This window comes from Bemisia tabaci, chromosome 1 (genome assembly GCF_918797505.1).
Source record: "Bemisia tabaci chromosome 1, PGI_BMITA_v3".
Lineage (NCBI taxonomy): Eukaryota > Metazoa > Arthropoda > Insecta > Hemiptera > Aleyrodidae > Bemisia > Bemisia tabaci.
In genome coordinates this window covers 78,124,309-78,144,214 of record NC_092793.1, presented here as the reverse complement: position 1 = coordinate 78,144,214, position 19,906 = coordinate 78,124,309, and the positions used below count along the sequence as shown (strand labels likewise).

Here is a 19,906-nt window from a genome sequence, read left to right as displayed (position 1 = left end):
CCGCACGGTCTCGACTCTCGGCGAGGCTTCCTGAGCCGAGAAACAGTCAAAAAGTGGTCAAAACTGAGCTTTTCTGACCACTTTATGACTCTTTCTCTGGAGCGTTTTCAGCGGATAGCTCGAAGCGAAGGACTCGCGGAGCTTTTCCGAGTCGAAAATCGTACTCAGCGGGTTGATTATAAGCGAAAGTACTTGGTTTCGGCCCGATCGGCAAACTTTCGATTTTGACCCGAAAAATTTAGTCCATGGTTACATGGACTAAATTTTTAGCGTCAAAATCTAAAGTTCACTTAACGGGCCGAAACCCAGTAAGCTCGCTTGGAATTTACACGCTGATTGCGATTTTCCAGTCGAAAAAGCTCCGCGAGTCTCTCGCTTCGAGATATCCGCTGAAAACGCTCCAGAGAACGAGTCAAAAAGTGGTCAGAAAAGCTCGTTTTTGACCAGATTATGACTGTTTTTCGGCTTCGGACGTTTCGCCGAGAGTCGGAACTCTGCGGAATCGATTCTACGCCTCCAACGTAGGATCCGACTGAAATCTCGAAATTTTTTTCTCAGTTCAAAATCGAGAAAAATTGACAAGAGTTCCTAATAAGCTCGCTTGGAATGAACACGCTAATTGCGATTTTCCAGTCGAAAAAGGTCCGCGAGTCCCTCGCTTTGAGATATCCGCTGAAAACGCTACAGGGAAAGAGTCAAAAAGTGGTCGGAAAAGCTCGTTTTTGACCAATTTTGACTGTTTCTCAGCTCAAGAAGCTTCGTCGTGACCGTGCGAAATCGATTCTACGACTCCAACTACATAGGATCCGACTGAAATCTCAACATTTTTTTCTCAGTCCCAAATCGAGAAAAATCGACAGGGTTTACATGGACTAAATTTTTAGGGTCTAAATCAAAAGTTCGACAATCGCGTCCGAAACCAAGTAAAATCACTTTGAATTGACCCAAGACAATTTTAGACAATTTAGTTACACGGACTAAATTTTTAGCGTCAAAATCTAAAGTTCGCTGATCGGTCCGAAACCAAGTAAGCTCGCTTGGAATTGACCCGCCGAGTGCAATTTTCCAGTCGGAATAGCTCCGCAAGTCCCTTGCTTCGAGCTAGCCGCTGAAAACGCTCCAGAGGAAGAGTCAAAAAGTGGTCAGACGAGCTCGTTTTTGACAAGTTTTTTACTGTTTCTCGGCTCAGGAAGCCTCGCCGAGAGTCGGGACCGTGCTGAATCGATTCTACGCTTCCAACAACGTAGGATGCGACTAAAATCTTGAATATTTTTCTCCGTCCAAATCGAGAAAAATCGACACGGATAACATGGACTAAATTTTTCGGGTCAAAATGGAAATTTCGCCGATAGGGTCGGAACCAAGTAAGCTCGCTTGGAATTGACCCTTGACCGATTTGTGTGTCGAATGTGAGGTTTTTTTCCAAACACTATTCTGCTTTCATTTCTCTTAATTTTGCCAATTTTTGGGTTTAGAATGATTCTTAGACTGATGCGCTTAGACTGGTGCGATACGGACATCCATCAAGTTTAAATAGTTGCATCAAGTCCCCGTCACCGCTGACCAACACGTCCGTCGATCGAATCAACTACAGGCATTATCAGCAGGGAGTCAAAACGCCTTCAATTTTTTGAACGCAATACGGACATCCGTCGAGGTTGTATAGTTCAAGGCGCCGTAGCGAACGCGTCCCATTGTTTATCGATACAGACGAATATAAGTTGAGAGAGGAAGGTCAATAATGCCTTATATTTTACGCATACATATTTTTGGGCAAAATGAGGGATGGCGTTTCTCCATTTGCGGCGTTGCAGACTTCCTTAGAAATTTTATTTTTCTTTCGAGAAGCTGGTCAACATAAAACTTAAATTCTTGCATGATTTTTCGCATTCGATAGTAGAATATTTGGTTCAAAATTTAAAGTTGTGAATTTGGATTGTTACTCATGGAAGAGATGAAATAAGAACGGAAATTTGGAAACACCGCAAAGGAGATACGTGGTTTCGCACTTCAGTCGGTGCGATACGGACATCCATCAAGTTTAAAAAGTTGCATCAAGTCCCCGTCACCGCTGACCAACACGTCCGTCGATCGAATCAACTACAGGCATTATCAGCAGGGAGTCAAAACGCCTTCAATTTTTTGAACGCAATACGGACATCCGTCGGGGTTGTATAGCTGTATCAAGGAGCCGTAGCGAACGCGTCCCATTGTTTATCGATACAGACGAATATAAGTTGAGAGAGGAAAGTCATAATGCCTTATATTTTACGCATACATAATTTTGGGCAAAATGAGGGACGGCGTTTCTCCATTTGCGATTTTGCAGACTTCCTTAGAAATTTTATTTTTCTTTCGAGAAGCTGGTCAACATAAAACTTAAATTCATGCATGATTTTCGCATTCGATAGTAGAATATTTGGTTCAAAATTTAAAGTCGTAAATTTGGATTGTTTCTCATGGAAGAGATGAAATAAGAACGGAAATTTTTGAAGCTAGAGAGTTGTTCTTGGTCTTGTTTTACTGGTATTACGTGTACTTGAAGGACACATAAACAGCAAATCGATCGCTGCATTCATTCGCTCAAAATCCGAAAGTGTGCAAAACTTTTTGAACACCCTATAATTCTTTTGCACATAGCTGTGCATTTTCCTTGTGCATGAAGTCTTTGGAGTAAAACCTAATCCTACAATTATCAAGTCGTAGAATCGATTGCCCTTAGTCCCTTGGTTCCCCGCGCCTTCCTAAGGCAAGAAACGTTAGATTTTGATGGTTTATCATGATTCCAGTTCAGTCGTGACTCTACGTCTGGTCCTGATTGTACATGGTCCCGAGGCTTCCCAAGCCAAGAAACGGATGTTTTTGGCCGTTTTTGACGATTCATCGGTCTTTTTCGAACTCGGCGCTATAAATTACTCAAGAATCAACCATCATATTTCCAAGAAAATTTTTTTTCACCGACCTGTGCAATTTTCCGAATCAAAATACGGTGCAAATACGTTTTTCACTAAAAAAAGAAAAAGAAAAAAAATGGCCTGAAGTCTGAAGTTGTACGTTTTCCTGAGGTTTTCCTCTGTGGTTTCCCATTTCCAGATTAGGGAGTTACGAATTTTTCATGTCGACTTTTGAAAATCATCTGTGCGGAGGGAAACTAGGTAATATTTTTTAAAATTACAGGAGAACAGGGTATAAAAAGGAGGAAAAAAACTTAAAGACATGAATAGGCACTGCAAATTTCCACAAATTTTATTTTAGGAAAACTTTTATAAAAATAAATGAATGACGAGTAAAAAATTTAAAATCACAGTAAGTATAAATAGAAATAATAACAGTTACAACTAAAATAGGTAATCAAGTATAGACTGAGCGAAAATTGTTTCAAAACTCTTCATTGCTGAGGTAATGGTGAAACTACAAAAACGCGCATCTTCACTGCAGTGTTCCAAAATCACCGTTCCTATTTTCTTGTTTTAACATAGGACATACTAACGACATGGTTTGAAATTTTTACAGAATATTTTTCACACAGGGAAGAAAAATCACCTATCAATGATGAAACTGTATTTCACCAAATATACACGATTTAGACATTCACCAATCATATTCTGCAATGTCGCAAACCGAGATATGCGCTCCCATAATTTCCCTGTATACACATATATACACTAAAGATGAAGATAGGTGATGATATATTCACTTACTAATTGATACAAATTACATTCTTCGTAGAAATATTGTTTGATTAGACATGGCTACTACTTTTAGCATAATTTCTTTTGACGTGTGAACAGTGGACTTGCGTTTATCGGATTGTCTTTAAAAAAGTGACATACTTAGGTACTATTACAAGTAAGTACTTTGAAAATTGATTTCTCGACTATATCGGCCTATCTTTGATACATTGAGGACCTTCAAATTTGTTGGCTTTCGTTCAAATTTAGATAATCTGATAAAATTTGAGGAATAGAGGGTGTGCAATAGGAACTTTGGCTGCATAAAGGGCAAATAAAGTACTTCATACGTGAGAAAAGAATAGGTTGCATTTTTTGTCCTCCTTAAAGGCTGTCAAAGAGCATTTCTGTGAAATGGCGTGTGTAATCTTCTGTTTCAACTAAAAGGTGATACTAATACGGATATAAGTAACCTTCATTTTTTCTTCAAAAATGGCTTAAAACGACTTGTTTGTTTTAAACAATTTAAATCATCCTGTATTTTTTTCTTCAAGTTTACATCTGTTAAAAAGAGTCTAAGTGGCCTTTCAAGTTTGTAAATAATCACACATTCTGTACATAAACAAATGGACACGACACACTCATTGAAAAACAGGAGTAACTAACAATTACATCTCACGTACAAGATGCTATGATAGAAGCAATGAGGAAGATGAAACTGAGGTATCGAATGAATAAATTCGTATTATAGTCCATACGTTAACACTATCAGTTCAATGATCCAAATGAGATTTACTTTATCCTTTTATTTTTTTTCACTGACAGAATGAGCCATTGTTATGCATGAAATCAAAGTTTCAGTATGCTGAATCTAGTTTCAAGTAGATAAGTAATACAAAACTAAGATTTTTGCATAGCAAATTTAAGATTGGAGTATTCTTTATTTTAAAATTGAGGAGTTCTTTTCAAAAATAACTTACATTTTTTCACCACAGCTAGGATCATCCATCTTTGTCTCCATTTTACACCGAATTAAACACACACATATAAGAATTTTAACAAAGTCACAGCGAAAATTTATTAAAATAGTGTCATGACTTCCAATTTTCTCTCCAGGGGCAATTAATTTGTATGGATAATCTTAGCAGCGTTGCACAGGGTATCTGTGGTTACTTAAAAGAACTAATCAATTAGGTTTTGTGTTAAATAGGTTAAAGGAGCATTCCACTCAAGAAAACTAAAAAAAAATTAAAATGTTTAAAATAAAGGTATTTTGGAGACACTTATTTGAGCAGCTAAACTAAAATTTTGTTCATAACAAAAAAAAAGAAAAGAAAGAAAGAAAAAAAAAAACTTTAGCTAGGCACAGAGACAATGAAGATTATTGAAACAAAACTGTTCTTGTCCATTAAACCTGAGAGAATCTTGGAATGCCTCACTTAAAAGGATAAAAAAACAAACGAAAACAAAAAGTTCTCATTTTCCTTAAAACCGGGACTCGTTAATGCCTTGAATAAGGAACCAAGTAAGAAGAGTAAAAACCATGATTCAAAAGTTTTGATAAGTTTAAAGAATAAAGGCACTGTAAAAAAATTGAATGAGTACAGGACAAATGACAAAAGATAAGAAATGAAAAATTGTCTCATTCAGTCATCATGAACAACCACTAGAATAAACAAAGGAGAAAGAAAAGTTGAAACATAATGTAAAAATGGCACTTTATCCAGTTTCTTTTGCCAAATGCACTTGTATATACAGGGTTATTCAAAAGTTACGCACCACTGGCCATAACTTTAGTTCTAATTATGATATCGATTTGCGGTTTGTGGCGTCCTTCCTCATATCGAGGGGGAAACTTTTTGAGGTACTTTTCAGTTCTTCACCCCCCCAGGGGGAGGGGGGGCGGGGGGCAACTCGAAAATTTCAAATCGCAACCCCCATCATGTGATACATCGTTAGAAAGAGCATGAAAAAAGAAAATTTTTGGCGCAAACCGGAAGTCGATCTGACCCCCCTGTCAAAAGTTAGGGGGGTCCAAAGGTTATTTAGGGGGTCCGTACCTTCATTTTATAGAGTAGCTTCGGCGGCTCTTGTACATACCGTTTCTCTTTTCAAAGAGTCCTCGAATACTCCAAGTCTGATACCGAAGTCTTCATATTGCCCCCGGGCCACCACAGCCCCTCCCCCCCCCCCCCCCCGTAGGGAGAGGATGGGCCTGTTACAATGAAACATTGCATTATAATGCGAAAAGTCACAGAAGAGCTTCAAACTTAGCATCAAATCCGAGTGGAACTTCTTGCCAATGTTAACGCAAACGCAGCCTGCGACTTTAAAGTGAGTTTTCAAAACTCTTAGCCCCCTGCCCCCCCCCCTCATTTTTGGTTGCAGAGCGGGTAAAAACCGGGAAATCCACTACAAATAATGCCCGAAACTAATGTCCAACTTGAGGAGGACCCTTGAAACGTTGCGATCAGTCGGAGCATTGAAATACAAGGACTGTCACCCCCTTAAAGTACGGAAATATCCAAAACACCCCCGCTGCCCCCCTCATTTTTCGTTACGGAGCGGGTAAAAACCGGGAAAATCGCCAGAAATGATGCCCCGGTTCTTACCAACTCTGCAACGAAAAAAGAGGGGGGGCAGCGGGGGTTTTATGGGTGTTTCCGTCCTTAAAGTGGGCGGCAGTTCCTGTGTTGCAGTTCTCCGACTGACCGCAACGTTTCAAGGGTTCTCGTCAAGTTCTACAGTGGTTTCGGTCATCATTTCTGGCGATTTTCCCGGTTTTTACCCGCTCCGCAACGAAAAATGAGGGGGGCAGCGAGAGTGTTTTGGATGTTTCCGTACTTTAAGGGGGTGGCAGTCCTTGCATTTCAATGCTCCGACTGATCGCAACGTTTCAAGGGTCCTCCTCAAGTTGGACATTAGTTTCGGGCATTATTTGTAGTGGATTTCCCGGTTTTTACCCGCTCTGCAACCAAAAATGAGGGGGGGGGGGCAGGGGGCTAAGAGTTTTGAAAACTCACTTTAAAGTCGCAGGCTGCGTTTGCGTTAACATTGGCAAGAAGTTCCACTCGGATTTGATGCTAAGTTTGAAGCTCTTCTGACTTTTCGCATTATAATGCAATGTTTCATTGTAACAGGCCCATCCTCTCCCTACGGGGGGGGGGGGGGGGGGAGGGGCTGTGGTGGCCCGGGGGCAATATGAAGACTTCGGTATCAGACTTGGAGTATTCGAGGACTCTTTGAAAAGAGAAACGGTATGTACAAGAGCCGCCGAAGCTACTCTATAAAATGAAGGTACGGACCCCCTAAATAACCTTTGGACCCCCCTAACTTTTGACAGGGGGGTCAGATCGACTTCCGGTTTGCGCCAAAAATTTTCTTTTTTCATGCTCTTTCTAACGATGTATCACATGATGGGGGTTGCGATTTGAAATTTTCGAGTTGCCCCCCGCCCCCCCTCCCCCTGGGGGGGTGAAGAACTGAAAAGTACCTCAAAAAGTTTCCCCCTCGATATGAGGAAGGACGCCACAAACCGCAAATCGATATCATAATTAGAACTAAAGTTATGGCCAGTGGTGCGTAACTTTTGAATAACCCTGTATATAGTTTTGTGCTCTGGCAGTTAGTGTGCTAAAAATGCATTCAGTTTTTGTTGTTTGTTCAGTTCAGATTTTTGTAGCCACTTATCGATTACAGTCATCATTCGTTTTCGCGATGTAGGATTACCTATATTGACAGTTGGAATGACTTTTTCAGGGGAGATGAATTGGGTGAAACGACGTAGTTCATTGTAGCTTGAGTGCTCGCTATACGGAACGCCTAGAAGAAAAAGCAGAACAAATCTTTTAAAAAAATTAAGCTACAGAATTCAGTGCAAACAAATTCTTTCAGAATCTACCTAAGAATTAAAATAACTCAAACGGTTTAAATTTGATGTAAAGTAATCAATGAGTATTCATGGCCTCTTTATAAGGAATTTTCTTATAAAACCTTTTCAAGCACTTTTGGACTCCCAGAAGCTAACAGAGTTTCTTAGTTAGTCTACAAGTAGCTCGGACAAAGTCAAGAACTGTGTACGACACAAAGAAAGCCGACCCCAAAGAATCTTTTCATAATCCCAAGACCCCTCCCCTTTGAGGCTAGCAGGGGGGTTCTGAGTTTCAAAGCAGTACCTCCATTACAATTTTGAAATCATTTGATGAGAATCAGTAAGTTCAGGAAATGTTGGTTTAAAGCAATATGAAGAAGTCCAACATCGGCCCATCCCAGTCTGAAATATTGATACCTGAAGTTCGGGGGACAGAGCCCCCCTTGATAACATGCTACGTAACTAAATCGATAGAGACGATCATAGGAAAAGTGTTTTCGAGGGTAATCAAGCCCAAAGAATCCAAATCTGATGGTCTTGAACCCCCTTTCCCGGCCCTTCCTGAAGAAGTAAAAGAGGTTTTCTCAACTTATAAATTTGACAGGACTTGGGTTAGTCCAGTTCCCCATCAACAAGGCCCCGAGGGGTTCCGGTACCATTAGATTCGGGTTCCTTTTGTTAGGTCGGTTAGTCGTTAGGTTAATTATCCATGAAAACAACTTTTCCCCGGCCCTATACGTCATTTTTGTGACCTACTTGTCGAATCGTGTCGAGGAAGGCTGTGTTTATTTTTGTTTTAAAAAAAAGGCGTAACTTTTTAATATTGTTATATTATAGGGCAACCCCTAGAAAGGGTATTTTAATATAGTATAAGCACTGTCCTCCCTCCCCACAATAGGAGGAAAGTGATTTTACAGTAAATATATGTAAAAATGTATACCCCCAACTTCAAAGGCCAACATTTCAGACAGGAATGGACCAATTTTGAGCTTCTTGGTGAGGATTAAGGTCAAAATTGTCCTTAATATTTATTTTGATTAAATGTTTTCAAAATTGTGATAACGATGCTCATTTTTACAGCCAGAATCCGCTTTCAGGATCCAAGGGGAACTAGAGAGGTTTCTGTGTGATGAAATTCGGATTTTATGGGGTCCATTCCATATTCATCCCTGCAGTCCTTCAATTTGTGGATTACCTCAAATAATCGAGAAAAGAACTTGGTAGAGCTGGTCAGGGACACCCTGTGTGTGGGGTTTTCAAACTGTCCTCTGAAATATCATCACACCCTAACACTAAGATTATGGCTTCAATGATTGAGGTACTTACCACAAATAGTAACATTTCGGGATGATGTTTGATTTAACATGTCAAACTTTGCTCCTTTGCCCATTTCCCAACCAGTTGGTTTAAAAGCAAGGACATGACTAAAAGCACCTTTCATATTTAGTAAGTGTTTTTCCAAAGACTGCAAAGGGAATAAAAAAGGAAATGTACAATAATTACAGTGCACCTATTGAAAACAGACCTCTTGTGACGGATGAAAACCCTACCGGGGAAAAAACGCTTGATAAGTTTGATGGTTTCAAGTTTTACCTTTTGAACTTCGTTTACAATATCGCCGTATGAAAAGTTCAGAGGGGCATATTGAATTTCTTTAAAAAAATAAAATATCTTGTTCGTTCCATGAGTTTATACTGGCAGATCAATTAGTAAGTTACAATAAAACAGGGGGATCTTCTTTGTGCTGGCTAAACTGGAGGCAACTGTTGCCCACACAGACATTGAATGGTTGATGCACAAGAAGTAACTCAGGTTGCACAGCTTATGCAATCAAGTTACACTAGGTCTTGAATCTTTTACTGGTGAAAAAAATGGTTGATATTGAACTAATGGTGTCAAAGAAAAATTGATTCTCGACAAAGGACATCATCCTTAGATAATACATTGAAATCTTAAAACATTCCTGAATTGCTTATAGTCAACTTGTCACCAAATGATTACTAGAATTAGTATAATTGAGATAATCTAATTCTGTGATCATAGTGTTCTTAAGTATGTTATCAGCTTTCAGTGAAGTCCAAGAAAACTTAATGTGGACTTACAATAGGCTAATTATAACCAAAATCTTATTTCTGATCTACTGGTTCTCGTATGTAAATTAAACTGTGGTTTAGGTATTAAGATTTCTTTTCACCTCACTCAAATGATTCTTGTCCGAAAATTTCAACTAATCACTTCTCATAAGTCCGAAGACTGTACATCAAGGACAAATTGGATGTAGAAAAATCATAAAAATTGAAACTTTGTTTACCTGAAATTTTAATTCGCCCATGGAAAGAACATGAACATTGGCTTCTTGAGCATTGCTGACTAGTTTTGATGAAATTTCCCTATTTTCCAAAATATTCAGTACCCGTTGCTTTGGAGTGTGAGCCCAAAGCCTCCATTTGTTAAACCTCTCGAGTATTCCTAAAAATACTTTCTCTTTCCCTGCAACAAATTAAAAATAAAAATTCTCACAAGCAATCATCTACACGTTGGAAAAGTTTTTACTAGTCTTAATAAATTTTTTAATTAATTACTGATGATCGGTACATGTTTTGTCCCTTCTTGGTAACAGTAACAACAGCTCTTACATACATACATTAAGTTGCTTTCACAGTGTAGCCTCGCGCTCTGCGACGTCCAATCGCCATTGCCGCCATTTTTCTCGGGTTTTCCTTGTTTTGTTACGAGAGTTGTTCAGCAGCGATGGTAGATGGCGCGAGGATCACACTTGGTGTCATGCCTCGGGTCATATCCATGATGGCGTTTTGATGCCGTCTTGGATTTTGCGGCATGTTAAGTTGGGTTCACTGCCGAGTGTGATCTGCTGATGAGGTCTAATAAGGCCCAAACCGATATAGATCTCTCGGCGTGACTCCAACTTAACATTCCATTGCAAACTGCCTGAGCTGAACACTCTCCCCCCTCAGTTTTGTACTGGTGCGCATTAGAGTTCTAAAAATTTATTTTGGACTCTAATTTTAATTTTTGGTATTTCTTGGCTTTGTTTCCCCGCGAAATGGTGTGGACCCAGCACCATTTCTCCACCTTGTTACATACAGTTTCGGGCCACTTCTTGGTGTTTAATTTTTTCACTTTCAAACAAACAAACATCATAAAATTCTTTAATGACACTAATTAGTCCCCCACTAAAACCCCTTTTGTTCAAGGCTTCCCAAAATTTCATCAATGGCACACTATCGTGGGCTTTCTGGAGATCCACAAACACTAGATGTAATTCCTGGCCTACCCCCTTCTTTTTCTCGATCATGTGGATGATGGTAAATAAGTGATCAATCGTTGGGCGACCGGCTCTGAAACCTGCTTGCTCTTCCGCTTCATGTTTTTGCCACACCTCTTAACAACCTCGGAACAACAGCTTTTACTTTGAGTAAATCCTAGCAATCTGTGCTCCAAATAGGGGGAGGGGGGACTCTGGAAAATTTTCAGTCTCTTTAATACCATTTTCAAGTAATCTTTTCCATTAGTTCCCTAGAAATGAGTGAGTAAATTGGCAAAAAATCTCTTGTTCTTTTCAATCAGGGGCAATTCTATCTACTTCTTTACCTTTGACTTATCAAATAAAAAAATTTTAAAACATTGCTTCTATGGTTTTGCAGGAATATGTATTATTCTTGTTCACTTAAAACGTACTGTTAAAAGCAAGTGGTAATCTCTCGACCGAATTGAAAAGCGTAAGATGTATAGAGACGGCAAGACATGGCTGGAGATTTGGGGGTTGCCAGGCTGATCTAATAATTATAAAATAAATTTGAGATGAAACTGAAGGAAGCACATTGGTCCATTCTTTCATAGACAGACTTGATGTATCACTGTAAAAAGTTAATTATGTCAACATACATAAAAGAAACAAGAAAAAATTTCTTTAGGAAAAAAGGCAAGACATATATAATGATAAGAGTAGGAAACTTTCAGACATTTTGTTCTCACAACTTACCAATGGTGTAAGAACCACACACCACTAAAAGTTTTGGGCAATCTGAAATTTTTTTTTCAACAACTTGAACCACAGCCTGAATGATATCTTTCTGCAACGGGAATGTGTACTGAGGATTACAGTATCTGAAAATCATAATAAAATACTTCTGTCAATGGTGGATTAAATGAAAACATGGGACAGTTTCTCAAAGAATAAATTTCCTGTTTCTATATTTTTGTTATTTTTCGGTTTGTATTTTTCCAATGACACTTAACGTTTTAAAACCTCACACACGTTTAGAGTTACGTATCAAGGAATGGTAAAATAATTCTAAACAAAAAGTAGTGATTAAGGTATCAAAAGGGACAAATTTTTCATTCCTCTTCATGATCTCCCTAAAACTATTATACCCGGTGCAACCTTTTCATGCTGAATGCACTACTATGCATGTGTACTACTTAACTCTTAAAAGCTTCTAAATAGCTTTTGGGTCATTTCTTTACAAGTAATTTATTAGAAAGAGCATAAGATAACATAAATTATAAACTCACGTTGTATCAAGAAATAAAGCAGTGATGCGAGCTTTTTGTAAGATTGGTTCTTCTTCCATTTCATAACAAGCTCGGAAGTCCCCCACATGAAGATATTGCCGGTTGTCGGTCAATCGGAACAAAAACATGACAGCTCCGGGGCAGCTGTAAAACAAAATTGTGAGATAGCTCAATAAATAGAGTATAAAATTAAAAAAATACACCATTAAAGAACAGAGATAAAAAACAAAAGCATAAAACATAGTGCATTTTAATCAATCACAGGTTCTTTCAATCACTAGTATTTAAATTATGAAAAACAAAGGCAAGGAGACCTGATTACAGCATTAGAAAACAACTAGTTGCACACAAACCTTTTTGATGAAATGGAAAAGTGATTGAACCTCTTCAAAAAGAAAGTGATGATTGATAGGTTGGATTAAAACCTCTGATGTATTGCTAGACTTATGTACAATGGAAAACCAAAAATCACAACAAAAAATAAGAACTAAACCTATTTGAAAACAAGCAGTAAAGTAATTAATGAACTCAACTTACTTGGGTTTTTTTTTTTTTTTTTTTTTTTTTTTTTTTTTTTTTTTTTTTGAAAAAAACGGACACGTTAGAAATCTAAAAAGTATCTGGTTTTTTCTACAGAAAAAATTAAGCAAGTTGAATAGATCAATTTCCATACAAAACATTTTCATTATTGATGAGACCACTGTTTACAAACTTGTTCATTCATCAACAATGCCTTAGTTGAAGTCAAAAAAGAAACTACCATAATAGATGTCACCCATTGACTTAATGTATAGGAGAGAGATAGTATTATAACTCTCTTTTGCACATTGAGTAAATGGGCGATGTCCGTTCTGGTGATTCTTTCATAAATATTTGATGAATCGTCACCAATTTGATGCCATTGTATTTAGTACAAATATTAATGCTGCTACATGTAATGGGTCAGTTTCTTGCTTTAACTTGTATGTAACAATGATTTTTGCTTCTCTAAGACATAAACCGTGTAGAAGAGCAACATAGTGGCGAATCTCATCCAAATTGCTAGAATCACCTTAAAGGCTACACCTAACACCTAACACCTGCTACCTAGTGCTGACCATTCTTATTCCTTAAAAGTGGTTGGCAGGGGTAAGAGACAAAAGCAAACCTGAAAACCATTTAAAGGAACTTCCAGCTCCAAAACAGCTGAATACAATCTAAAATAACATAAAATCAAACAAAACATACAGAACAAGTATACTTACTGGTTAGCATCTAGTGTGGTAACTTCAACTCCATTAATGATTCTAGGTTCTTTTAAATTTAAGATTCGCAAAAATTCTTCTTTAACACCAATTTTCATCATGACTAGACTAGCTGAAAGCAGAAATTTTATACATAAAAACTAATTACATTTAGGAACAGGTTGACTTAAAGTTGGACTCCCACTCATTTTCACACCTCACCTCACATTGTCGTCGCATCCTATGACTTATTGCCGGCTTCTTGCTGTGTTTAAAAAACAATTTTTTGAAACTGCTAAATTAATAGCACTACTGCAGCAGCAGAAGTCACTAGGAGGAAAAAGCGGAAAGAAGTAGCTTGTGACAGTACACAATAGCTCAAGCAGTTTTTAGTCAGTGCGCCACCTGTGTGCATACCAATTTCCACTCTGGTTCTTTGTTCCCTCTCTCACAAGAAAGAATCTGACATACTTTTCTCTGAGGATTTAGAGAGGGTAGGTTTTAAAAACTCTCTCTTTGCTACAAAGAAAAAAATTCTTGGGAAATATTTGACTTTAACTCCTCCCCCTTTTTCCCAGGGTCTAGGTAGACAATGGCTCAGTGCTTCCTATTTTTTCTAATTTATTTTCTGACACTATAGAATGAACTAAATTTCTAGGAATTTTTTTAAATTTTTTGAACCCTAAATGATACAGAAACTTCGTCTTGAAAATGCCAAACGTTAAAACGTCATTGTTAGGAACAATGTTTTTGGCAAGCACTGATGGCATAGCCAGGCAGGGAAATGATGTTTGATGATTTGCTGAACTCAATTTTTGGCATCACCTTTTTGATAGCTTTTTCTCCCCTTGGAGATTATTTATTTTTTACTTTTTTATGAAATTTTTGGTTTCTTAGCAAAATTTTACGTAGAAATAACTAATCTACATCATTTAATAAACTAATCTAAATAACTAATCTACATCTAATCATTTGGACAGTTTTGAGTCTTAGGAACAACCTCCTAATATCCCTGAGAAAACTATTTTCTGCATTCAGGCAAAGTTGGCAGAAAAGTAGTGAGCAATGAGCCCCTTTAAAAGGGCAGTAAATGAGATGAAAATTTCCAGCCTTACCAGTGATTTTTGAGCAATAAATAGGTTTGTTGAAACTTTTCCGGAGTCCAATGTAATGATCAGAGTGGAAGTGACTTAGAAAATAACTTGTAATTCCAGGAATAATTCCATAGCTAAAAGCATCTACTACAAATGTGGTGTCTGGAACAAAATAGCAGTAACATACATGAAGCATTGAGATTCAACTGTTAATTTTTCAAAGCTGATACCATTAAAATTTCGTCAAACACATAGATTTCCAAGAATTTATGCATCTTCAGCATTAGAATCCTCTAAATAGAAAAAGTCTAATCATTGAGACCCAGTAAAGACTATTGTCAGTTCTGATCTGAACTGCACTGATCTCAGGCATATTCCTCAAGTTTACTCAGTAATTTTTCTTCGCTGAAATGATATCACAAAAGTAGAATTTGGCAGCTGGTTGGATCAAGTGAATATTGGAGCTCAAGAAAATCTTCCCATCAATTATCATAATCCAAAAAATGGTGACTGGTGTCACCAAAGTTTTCCAAGTTGATCTTAATTTGAGAAAGGAAATATTTTAAAATTTGCAAAACTTTCACTATATTTAAATTAACAAACATTGAGGAGTTTTGGAGAGGTGGAGGATCAATTTTCTAGCTGCTTAATTGGATGAGAAAAATATTTTTACGATGGCTCACTTGCACTAGTCACAGAATCAAGTTTTGATGATTTTAGATTATAGTTCAGCAAACAATAATAAGGTCTGTCTAAACAACAGGTTTTCCCGTCCAATATTAACGAAGATGTCACACTTAAAAAACATGATATATGATGTCATCCACCGCAGTGATACGTGTCATGTTTTCTTTCACCTTGGTTTCATCCGTGTCTTAAGGGGAGAATCCAATGATCTAGTTGAATAATCGGAGGTGGAAGAAACCATGGTAAGTACCACCGCGGTGGATGATGTCATACAACGTGTTTTTCAAGGGAGAGATACTGTATGTGTTAGGTAATACTGCAGGTAGAGGTGGATGTCTGCTCAGTTCTGGTTACTTTCTACTGAGCCATAGGCTTGAACTACCAAAATACGATTCTGTGACAAGGGAAACCGACCTATTGATCACATTTTCCGAATACGGGCCATTATGTTTAGGTAATTATTACTTATCTGCCACTTGTGTCCACTTTCAAAATTGCATTACATTCTTATTAAATTGGAACCACTGCTCTTTACTTTTTACATCTCACTATTTCCAAAGAATTTACCATCTAAGTACTGTGTTTTCTGGTGCTGTAAAGGATCTTTGAACTGTCAAACTAAGAACAATAAAATACTTAAATAATTTGTTTCCATAAAATAATAGTTATTTACCAAATTTTATGCTACATTACCTGGGATTCTTTTGTAAAAAGGGCATTTCCTCTGAGGAGGCCCTATAGAATTTCCTTCTTCTTGCTCTTTTTCATTAGTGATGACTCTAGATTTGGAATAAACTTTTTGTGGACGAGATGCAGGAACAGAGTCATTTGCTGGCAATGTCTTCGGTCTTAAAATTTGTTTCCATAAGTTCTTGGACGTTTCTGTGGAATGAAAGAAAATTTTCATACAATAAAGTTTGATGCGAGAAATGAAAAAAAATATTAAACTAAAGGAATACGGGCAAAGTACAGCACCTGATTCATTGACTTTCAAGCGAGGAAAACGTCCAATTTCAAACTTCTTCTGAAACAACTTTAATACACAACAAACAAATATTTTTTAAACTGGATTTAAAAGAGTTGAATATTGGATGCTGACATGAAAGACAATGAAATGAGGGAAAAATTAAAGCAACGATGGTTACGGAAAGATCTCAGCCTTAGGGCAATCGCCAAAGATAAGCAAATACAGCAATAGCTGGCACTATTAGAGGAAATGATTGGGAATGGTAACCTATAATAATTACAGCATTTCAGGGATCATATGTAAAATCTGCGCAGAAATAAGTTGGAATAAAAATCAGATTGGGTAGCTAGAATTAGGCAATTGAATAGGGAACAATAAAATAAGTTACTGAAAACTCCAATGGTCATTTTCATTCTTTTAGTGATGACATCTAATAATTAACTATTTAGCCACTAAGAATTTTAATTTTACAGCATGCTTGCAGCACTCCTAGAATACCTAAAATTATTTCAATGTATACAAAACCCAAAAAAATGGTAAAAGCAAAGTAGAGACTTTGAGGAGGATGAATGAGAAAGAATTCACTCTGAGAGTTTGAGTTTCTTAATTTTCCAATTGTTTCATTCAATCTTACTTAAAGACACATTGAACATCTCTTTTAATTGGAGATTTAAGTTCTCGAAAATTATAGCATTGTGAGCCATGAAAGTTGCTGGGAGTTCGAAAAAATACTTACCTTCATAAGCTTTTAAAAATTTCAAACATGAAACAGATGGATCTTTCTGCAAAAAAAGATGGAAAATAATTTCATCGTCTTCAGTTGTTTTTTTTTTATTTAACAAGAATAAATAACTTCCAAAGACTCCATTAAAATTTTGAGTCAACTAAAATGACATCAACTGATTCCTTACCTTGTTTCTTTGAAAAAGAACCGGCTCTTGATACAGAAGAATCATTTGATGATTCATCTACGCTGAAGTTGTCTTCTGTTTTCTTGGATGGATCATGATCATACTTCTCAAAACACCGTTCGAACTCTTCATCCGAAAATAACACCGGGATTCCTTCATCACTATCCATAGTCAGCGGATCCTCCTTCAAATTTCCAGACTTTATTTGCTGCTTGGACGATATTTTGAAACTAGAAGTGGACTGAAGACTCTCTAAATTTTCAGGAGTATCACTGTTTTTATTCAAAGTTTGGTAAGAATTACCAGGTACTGTGTTTGAATGATAAGATTCTGAGATGGTTTCTTCTTTAACAGCATTAGAACATAAATTTTGCACTTTAGAAAGATGCTCTTGGGAGCCAACAAACAACTCCTCAGGGTCAATGGGCTCTTCTTTTATCTCTTTTTTAACTTTGACCGAATGAACAGCATTTAAAAGATAATTAGGAGCTTCAGACAATGATGGTGTTGAGCAAGGTTGAGAGTATGTTGTTGAGCCCAATGAGAAATCTTTGATCTGAGAATCCGTTAAAGTTCCAGGAATTTTGCGGTAGGAATTATCACTGTCAGATCCAGTCTCTGTACTTGATTTTTTCACATCATCATTTGAATTAGATAAACGAGCATTATCTGCAAGAGATTTTATCTTCGTATTTAAGATAGCTGTGGATTGAGAGATATTCGACTTAAGATTATCAGCATGGTCACAGTCAACTGAGGAGGTGTTGGTATGCGAGGATTTTCTCCTTTTAGATTTGGGACCACTCTTGCTCAATTCATTGATTTCTTGATCCAAACTCTTCCTACAACTGTTTGTACTGTTAGCTTTTCTGAGAATGGGCTCTTCTGCAGCTTTGCTACAACTTTCATTGACTGGATTTTTTCTCTTTTGGCGAGTACTCTGTGAGACTGAGGAACATGGTTTTGTTGCTTCCATCTGGTCTATGAAGCAGGGAGTCTCAAGTTGAGCTTCTTCATCATCTTCCTCACTGAAATATGTGCTGTAAGATTTACGAGTGGAATTTTTCTCGGATTCAACAAATGAATAATAAGAGTTTGAAGCGAGGTTCGGGTTGCTACTGCTGATATCTGCATCACCCAAGTCTAACTTTCTTTTTACTTTTTCTTTGGCTTCATGGTCTACCCCTGAATTTACCTGAGAATTTAGAGATATTTTTCTGGTGCTAGCTGGTGTTTTCTTAGATTTAGATTTACTTCGAATTAGACGCTTGACACGTGGAGAAACAAAATTCTTTGTACTACGATATTCTGCGAGAGCTGCATGAGCAAAGTCACGGAAATGAAAAATGCTATCATCAGCACAGCTTGCGCCTACTGGACATTCTGAAACAGCAAGCTATTATATTAGCAAGAAGATTCTGAGGGTTTTGAAGGAGGTCATGAGATAATTACTCTCATTTTAAAGTAAAAAAGATGCTTTGGCAAGAACTTTGGCAAGTTCTACAAAAGGGATTCGGCGACATAACAGGTGGCAGGTGTACACAAAGACCTGACCTTGATCTCACAAACTTTGATAGAGATTGGCGCAGTCTACCTTAAAAGAACTATACTCTGCTTAAGTTGCACTGCATGCTAAATGTTATCATTACATTCTACGCAACTTCGATCTCGAAGCTTCCGTTCAGCTTTTGTACATTCTTTACACTTTAAACAACTCGGGGCAAGGAAGAAACATTGTTTCATTAAAAAGCCTGCCAAAATACCGTAGTGCACACTTTGGATTCCGGTAGAATAAGGTTTTCCTTCTGAGCCGGGAATTCAAATTTTTCGTGATCATTGCTAGGTATGTAAAAAGTTTCATGTCTTGCTTAAGAGTTGATACCTACCAGTAATTTTCTTTGCTCAAATGTGTTTAAGATGGAATTTTGAAAAGAAAATATTTTTCAGAGTGCTTACATTCATACCTTGTCTCGTATGTGTGATGAAAATTTGAAATGCATTATTTCAAAGACTGTCAACAGCCCCCTAAGTTTTATCTGTTCTTCTCAAATTCACAATTTAACATTCTCTGACTTTCTCTTCCTTTCAAAGGGTGAATTGTTCGTGTTTTTAGCACCAGATGTTGCGGAATTAACCTATCTGGTCAGTCATGTAGTTACTTCATTTGATTATTTTCCCACCTCAAGGGCTCGTTTGCCTGACTTCATCAAAGTAGATGAGCTTCGTTAAGTTTTCACTGGTCTATGACTGTTGTGAGCAGTAAAACTCTGAGTTTCCTCTAAATCTATGAAACTACATACTCTGAACAATAGAAAATGCACCTGCCTGTGACGAGTTTTTCAATGCAAAGGAAATAAGGAAAGACTCATAGCAAAGACGACGGACATCTCACCTGGAAGATCGCTCCAATCAACCGCACAGGAGGCAGCATGAATATCAGGAGAGATTTTCAAATAATGAAGTGGAGCTTGACAAGTTGGACAGTAAATGCTTGCGATTGTATCTTCAAGTTCCTGTTCACGTCTTTCAGGGGATTTCGAAGGCGCTCTTATGTTTACATCTTCCCCTTTGGGAACCTTAGTTTCGTTTAAACGCTGCTTCTTCTTCTGAGAATTTTCTTTCTTCCTTTGCGAATTTTCTCTCTGCCCCTGCACACTTTTAGACTTCCTGACAGTCTTCTTAGGGGGTTTTTTAACGAAAAGATCATTGTCACTATCAGAATCCATAACTCTAGTCAGAAAGTCATTTATGTAAAAATATTAAAATAAAAACATTGATACCTCAGCTAGGCTTCACTGACCATTGATTTTAGGTAATTGGAACAACAAAAGAAGGAAACTTAAAAAGAATGGTGACTGATAATGAAATAAAATAAAAACTTCAAACGCTCACAACAAAACTCGTCCCTGCTTTCCCTCTTGCACTTTGTTTACATTAAGAATGAGG

The 19,906-nt window shown here is 37.5% G+C and overlaps 1 protein-coding gene across 1 annotated transcript; it reads right to left on the bottom strand.

Moving 5' to 3' along the window:
• Positions 1-3,221: 3,221 nt before the first annotated feature.
• On the bottom strand, positions 3,222-19,887 carry LOC109044019 (uncharacterized). Its single transcript, XM_072306233.1, has 11 exons — positions 19,353-19,887; positions 16,961-18,343; positions 15,776-15,964; positions 14,417-14,557; positions 13,323-13,434; positions 12,079-12,222; positions 11,546-11,670; positions 9,854-10,032; positions 8,869-9,007; positions 7,275-7,493; positions 3,222-5,428 (listed from the first exon to the last, which is right to left on the bottom strand). The coding sequence occupies exons 1-10, from the start codon at positions 19,684-19,686 to the stop codon at positions 7,297-7,299; spliced, it is 2,943 nt and encodes a 980-aa protein (XP_072162334.1). The 5' UTR covers positions 19,687-19,887; the 3' UTR covers positions 3,222-5,428; positions 7,275-7,296.
• Between the last annotated feature and the right edge of the window lie 19 nt (positions 19,888-19,906).